At 38.9% G+C, this 7,474-nt stretch overlaps 1 protein-coding gene across 1 annotated transcript; it reads right to left on the bottom strand.

Annotated features, from left to right (window-relative positions):
- Positions 1–5,118: 5,118 nt before the first annotated feature.
- LOC122441001 (olfactory receptor 7A17-like) lies at positions 5,119–6,075 on the bottom strand. Its single transcript, XM_043467635.1, has one exon. It carries the CDS (start codon positions 6,070–6,072, stop codon positions 5,119–5,121), a length of 954 nt encoding a protein of 317 aa, XP_043323570.1. The 5' UTR covers positions 6,073–6,075.
- Positions 6,076–7,474: the final 1,399 nt, after the last annotated feature.

The raw sequence follows: 7,474 nt of genomic DNA, 5'->3' as shown, positions 1-7,474 counted from the left end.
GTTTAAACGTCTCAGTTCATTCATTGCTGCTGCTGCTGCTAAGTCGCTTCAGTCGTGTCCGCCTCTGTGCGACCTCATAGATGGCAGCCCACCAGGCTCCTCCATCCATGGGATTTTCCAGGCAAGAGTACTGGAGTGGGGTGCCATTGCCTTCTCCGCAGTTCATTCATTAGCTTACCTTAACTGGGGTATTTTATGTTGAAAACCCACATTAAGTAAAAAGAAAAGTTTCAATCTATTTGAAGGTCTTCAATCCCATTAGCTGATACAATGAATTCCTCATTGCCTTACTTTATTGCACACATGCCTGACTGTGATGCCTTTTGACATGAAGACAGGAAATGTGAGCCATTATGAAAATTGAGATCACTTACTGTACTTTAAATTTTTATGAGTATATGTCTACATTCTCTTATATCATTTTACTTGAAATGTTCATTCTTTTCATTTCTATTCTCTCCAGTTTTCTCTCAATTTTCCCTTTAATATAAAAGATGGATCCTAATCATGTCTGTAGGTGTGTACATATATGTGTAGGATTGTGCTTATTTGAAACAAAAATGTAGCCAAACACACACAGAGAAACAGATGCAACATTTACTCGAGCATTTTCTTTGGGCTAAAAGTTGAATTTCCATATTCATTTCATTTATTTCTTATCACATCCCTATTAAGTTATGTTTATTATTCCACATAACCTTCAGAAATAAGGAAACAGAGGCTCAAATAGTTTAACTTTTCATAATTACATAAAAAACTTCAAAACTATCACACTGTCAAATTATCCACAAATGAAAATATTTAGTAGATTATCTTATTTTTGTATAACTCTTTTAGTTCATTAATTTGTACACTTTATGAAGTTTGTTCTGTATAATTATACTCCAATAATTTAATTAAATGGGAAAAACCTGATGGTGCATGGATAAGGGTTGAGCCTATAAGCAAAGACAGCAGGTTCTCACTTAACAGGGCTGTGAGATATATGTTCTAACTGGGATATATGTTCTAGATATAGAAACAGTGTTATTAAATTTAAGGAGTTCATGTGATAATCTAATTTTTTATGTAAATAGAAGTTAAATATTAAGATAAAGCTATGATAAACTGAGAGCAAAACTTGATTCAAGACAGAACAGCACTACAGTCATACTAACGTCATCAGTTCAGTCCAGTCACTCAGTTGTGTCTGATTCTTTTCAGCCCCACGGGCTTCCCTGTCCAGCAGCAACTCCATGAATGAGTCTTAAAAACACAGTGTGACAGCTGACTACATGCTTATGACGGGCACAAAGAAATTAGTATGACTCCACAGCTTATACATTTGTCTAAAGATAAAGATATTATTATTTGATCCCATTGACACAGAATGGTTTGTTATGTATCATTAACTAACCACTCAATAATGAGCATGAACAGAATGAGTACAATTATAATAATCTGGAGATTTAAAATTTTGGCATATATTCTGATATTTGAAGAAAAGACACATGGTCATTGTGTTATTTCAGTTTATTTCATATAACTGTAGTAACAAGTGACAATCTTGAGGCTCCCTTCTAGGTAACTAGGACACACATAGGAACATGTATGTTTGTGTAGAAAAACTGATGACCTTGAACCATATGACTGAGCAGGATATCAAACTCTCTTGTGGATGATCCTCTGATCATTAAGAATGAAGGGATTCCTGAGCATGAAGGAGATGAGAAATGAATGAACTGACATTATTCATTCACCATTCCTTATTTTTAGCAAAAGTCTGGAAAGGGGAGAGAGTTCATAGAACAAGAGAAAGATTCCTAATAGTTAGTAGGATTATAAGTTTCCAAGCAGAAACAGGATAACAATGATGTAGTAAAACATAAAATACAGTAACCAATCATTCACCTCAATGAATATAATCCCCGACTTATGATAAAACACCTTCCATGCATTAATAAATAGATGTACAACATGAAAAATATTGTGCACAGTAACAGCATGTATGACTTGACATTTTGCTTCCTCATATTTATGGCCATCTGTGGTACTAAACGGAGAAGGCAATGGCAACCCATTCCAGTACTCTTGCCTGGAAAATCCCGTGGACAGAGGAGCCTGGTGGGCTGCCGTCTATGGGGTCACACAGAGTCGGACATGACTGAAAAGACTTAGCAGCAGCAGCAGCAGCAGCAATGATACTAAAATCATACTGTAAAAAAAAAACAACTTGAAGTGGTCCATTTTCAAGGACAACTAGCCTAGAGTGACAACCTGCTGATGTAATAGCCATTAGGATACTTTCACAGGAAAATCCAGACAAAGGGAGAGTAACAAATCCAGGTGACTTCCTTGGGAAGATTATTGACCCTGTAGTTACTCATGCCAATGAGGAACTGCGAGAGTGGCCTTGCATGAGGAGGGGATAAAAACCCCATTGTAACAGTTCTGGGTTTGCCTGCCCACCAGACACCCGGTCTTGTAAGACTGTCATTAAAGCCTCGCTTCTCCCTGCACCTTGTGTCTTTAAGTTCCTTCCTGGGGTTTGGGCCAGTGGCTTCATTTCCCACAGTATCACTTCAAATTTGTCTTTCCATGTAAACTTCCATGAGAGATATGTATTTGATAATCAATTTTTGCCAGTGACTGTGGTAGGCATTCTGGACACCAAGGTGGATAATTGAATAAGACAGAAGAACAGTTATAAAAAACAGTAGCAGGCTTGTAGCTTTAATACCTGATACTAAGATTTTGACTACAATTTAAGAGCCAGAAATTCAACTTATGATTTCCAAGGCATTCATTTCAAAGACAGTCATGTGGAATAAACATATTGTCAGCTGCTGTTGTTGTTCAGTCACTAAGTCGTGTCTGACTCTTTGCAACCCCATGGCCTGCAGCATGCCAGGCTTCCCTGTCCTCCTCTATCCCCAGGAGCTTGCTCAAACTCATGTCCATTGAGTCGGTGATGCCATCCAACAATCTCATCCTCTGTCACCCCCTTCTCCCGCCCTCAATCTTTCCCAGCATTAGGGTCTTTTCCAATGAATTGGCTCTTTGCCTCAGATGGCCAAAATATTGGAGTTTCAGTTTCAGCATCAGTCCTTCCAATGAATATTCAGGGTTGATTTCCTTTAGGATTTATTAATTTGATCTCTTAGCAGCCCAAGGGACTCTCAAGAGTCTTATCCAATATCACAGCTTGAAAGCATCAATTCTTTGGTGGCTTCCCCCATGGCTCAGCTGGTAAAGAATCCACCTGCAATGTGGGAGACCTGGGTTTGATCCCTCAGTTGGGAAGAGGCCCTGGAGAAGGAGAGGCTATCCACTCCAATATTCTGGCCTGGAGAATTCCATGGACTGTATAGTCAATGAAGTTGCAAAGAGCCGGACACGACTGAGTGACTTTCAGTTTCACACTTTTCAGCCTTTTTAACGGTCCAACACACATCTATACGTGACCACTGGAAAAAGCTATGCCAGCTTTGACTATGCGGAACTTTGTTGGCAAAATGATGTCTCTGCTTTTCAATGGGCTGCCTAGGTTTATCATAGCTTTTCTTCCAAGGAGCAAGTGTATTATAATTTCATGTCTGCAGTCAACATCCTCAGTGATTTTTGAGCCCAAGAAAATAAAATATGCCACTGTGTCCATTTTTTCCCCATCTATTTGCCATGAAGTGATGGAACCAGATGCCATGATCTCAGTTTTTTTGATGTTGAGTTTTAAGTCAACTTTTTCACTCTCCTCTTTCACCTTCATCAAGAGACTCTTTTGCTCCTCTTCACTTTCTGCCATTAGGGTGGTGTCATCTGCATATTGTCAGCTGTATGACACAGCTACTAGAGAAGCATTCAAGTCACCCCCACCAATGAAGTTGCCCTTTTAGAAAGCCTGAGTAAATAGATGACTGAGCACATGAGTGAACCTGCTTTTTCCTGATCATGCCCTTCTTCCACCTTATGTTTTAAATTCACCAACAATGAGTGAACTAGCAGAATCCTAGCCACCCCCACCCACAAAACCCAATAAAGGCAGAGCCCCCAGTTGGTGCTCTCCTTTTCACTCTACCTAAGACCTAAGTACATGGCATGCTATGTACACTCCAGGATTGGTGATTACAAACTTTGTGTTTTTTTTTTTTTTTTTTTTTTAAGTTTCCCAATAGATATTGCTGAGAGGCATCTTTCAATCATAATAAATACCAGAAGGACCTGTCCAGTAGCAGCATAAACTTGGTCAGGAAGATGTCTGTGTTTTCTTGAAATAAGTAATACAAGCCAGGTGAGCACCTCAGACACTCCTAGCCAAGAGTATCACTATCAGTAGGCTTGGACTTAAATGGATTAATGTTCAAATCTACATGGTGAAGAATAGAAGTTAAAGTTTAAATGGATTAATGTTCAAATCTACATGGTGAAGAACAGAAATTAAAGTGGCAATAGAAAAATAATGGATTAAAGTAAAATCTGTAGCTTCATATTTTCCTCTACAATGAAATAACATAAATGGCTTTAGTTGCCAAGTCTAGTTTGTTTTCCCCATGTAAGTAATACATTCATACAGAAAACAAAAGTAAAATTACTTTGGTATGATATGTATCATTGAGAAATAATTTTTAAGGAATGGACTTCCCTGGTGGATCAGTGATAAAGAACCTATCAGTCAACACAAGAGATGCATGTTCAATCCCTAGTCTGGGAAGATGCCCCGGGAAAGGAAATGACAACCCATTTCTCAGTATTCTTGCCTGGGAAATCCCATGGACAGAGGAGACTGGCAGGCTACATACAGTCCATGAGGTTGCAAAGAGTCTGAGTGATTAAACAATAACAATTTTTAAATAATCCAATTTGCCCCAGGTAAGATACTGAAATCTTCAAATGTTCTTGGCCCAAAATTGAGAAAAAACTTTGTGACTGCATGAATATGAACAAAGGGAAAGCTGTCTATGTATCAGACAGATCTGAAACTTAATGAAGTGAGTGACAAATTGTGTAGAGGAGTTAAATCCAAAGAAATGAAAATTCCAGGTTATAAATAGGAGTAGCAAGTTCTACTTTAGCAATCTGATTAAGGAAAAGCAATTTCCGCCTCTGCGGCTTTGAGTCCTATAGTCATGGGTACTTACTTCTTCAGCCCAGGGACAATTGGCCCGTATAGAGGGCCATGCCAATGATTCTTCTCAGAGCCCTCCTTAGGTCTTTGTTCCTCAGACTGTAGATGAAGGGGTTCAGCATGGGTGTGACCACAGTGTACATCACTGAGGCTGTGGCACTTGACTGTGAGCTGTGGGTAGTACCAGAGCTGAGATACACTCCTAAGGCTGTACAGTAAAACAAGGAGACAACTGAGAGGTGAGATGCGCAGGAAGAAAATGCTTTATACTTCCCCTGGGCTGATGAGATTCTTCGTATGGAGGAAACTATCCTAGAGTAGGAGTAGAGGATACCAGTGAGGGAAACACTGCCTAGCAGCACAGATGCAAAATACAGAACAATGTCATTAAGAAAGGTGTCAGAACAGGCGAGTTGGACCACCTGAGTAATCTCACAGAAAAAGTGGGGGATTTCCAAGTCTGTACAGAAGGACAGCCACAACACCATTAAGCTCTGTAACAAGGAATTCAGGACACTCATTATCCAGGACATCAGAACCAGCAGTCCACAGGCCCGGGGGTTCATGATGATTGTGTAGTGCAGAGGATGGCAGATGGCCACGAAGCGGTCATAGGCCATCACGGTCAGGAGGAAGATCTCCATTGTGGCAAAGAGCAGGAAAAAGTGTATCTGGGTGATGCAGCCTCCGTAGGTTATTACTTTGTTCTCTGTCTGTATATTCTTCAGCATCTTTGGGATGGTGGTGGAGGTGAAGCAGATGTCTACAAAGGACAGGTTGGAGAGAAAGAAGTACATGGGGGTGTGGAGGTGGGGGTCTGAGCTGACAGCCAGGATGATGAGCAGGTTTCCAATCACAGTGATCAGGTACATGGAGAGGAAAAGTCCAAATATAAGGGGCTGAAGTTCTATTTTCTTTGATAATCCCAGAAGAAGAAATTCTGAAATTTGTGTCTCATTCCCTGGCTCCATGTGGTGAACTTGAAAGGAAGAAAAGATGAAATACTACAGCTAATTTTCTCAAAGATTGGCATTTCAGACACAGTTGAAATTCTATGATTTATATTTTGCACTCAAAAATTCATATACATAGTTTTTGTATGGAATTTCCATTTCGAGGGATCCCTGGTGCCATCTCAGAATAGGAATGCCTATTCCACATTGCTTTTCCTCTAGTAGTCATGTACTCTACACTGTTAGTGAGAAATTCAGAATGCCTCGAACATAGTAAAGGTGTTTTGGTTTACTTTGTTCAGCTCTGTGTGTGTTGGCATATGATGCATGTATATTTTTTTGCTTAAATGTCTATGCATGCTGGATCACATGTAAAAGGTATATTTTGCTCTAGGATATAGTCCAAAATATTTCTAATCAATTGCAGTCATTGAGGAATAGTTTGTTTTTTGTTTGTTTGTTTTTTAAAAGACAAGTTCCTGCTGAGGGAAAAGCAATATGAATAAAGACTTCTGCAGAAGAGACAGGTTGCAGAGAGAACAGCAGCAAGGTGTTCAGACTCAAGGGACCACAGCTTCTTCCTCCATTAAAATGTGAGAAACAGATGGGCAGGGACCTCACCTGCTCTGTTCACTCTGGTTTCACCAGTGTATGCATAGACAAAGAAACACATTTTTAGAAAATGAAATTTATAAAATAAAAAGAATGGCACTGGAAATAAAACCTGTTTAAATTAGAGTGCATTGGAAACAACTTGGCTAAACAAAATTGAACTAAAAATTAAGATGAATAAAAGATGATATTATGATAATATGATATGATATAATAAAAGATGAAATTATGATAATAAAAGATGAAATCATGAAAGAAAAATATAAAATAACCATGGTCACACTAATACTAGTTTTGTATATAATTGAAATGGACAAGCAAATGAAATATATATATTTTTAAAAAGTCATATGGGGAACAGTGGGCTTTCCTGTGGCTCAGATGGTAAAGATTCTGCCTGCATTACAGATCTCTGACTTGGAAGATCCCCTGGAGAAGGAAATGGCAACCCACTCCAGTATTCTTGCCTGGAGAATTTCATGGACAGAGGAGCCTGGTGGGCTACAGTCCATGGAGTTGCAAAGAATTGGACATGGCTGAGTGACTAACACACACACACACACACACACACACATGCACACAGGGGAAGCAGTAACTAAAATTGTAATTTCAGTCAGTATAAATATATATGTATTTAAACATCCTCATGAGAAATACATGTGATCTTTGTTGAATGTAAAAGAATATGTTCCACAAGATGGAAGCACTTGATTAATATTTTAGAAATAGATCTACTGAAGGCAAAAGGTAGCAGTAAGAAAAAAAATAAGTGAATAACAAGCAATGGAAACATATACATTACCGTATG

This window comes from Cervus canadensis, chromosome 4 (genome assembly GCF_019320065.1).
Source record: "Cervus canadensis isolate Bull #8, Minnesota chromosome 4, ASM1932006v1, whole genome shotgun sequence".
Lineage (NCBI taxonomy): Eukaryota > Metazoa > Chordata > Mammalia > Artiodactyla > Cervidae > Cervus > Cervus canadensis.
This window is presented reverse-complemented; position numbering and strand designations above follow the sequence as displayed.

What these genes read in the sequence shown, in the direction of transcription:
- LOC122441001 (XM_043467635.1), bottom strand. Translation starts at nt 6,072, where the DNA reads ATGGAGCCAGGGAATGAGACACAAATTTCAGAATTTCTTCTTCTGGGA.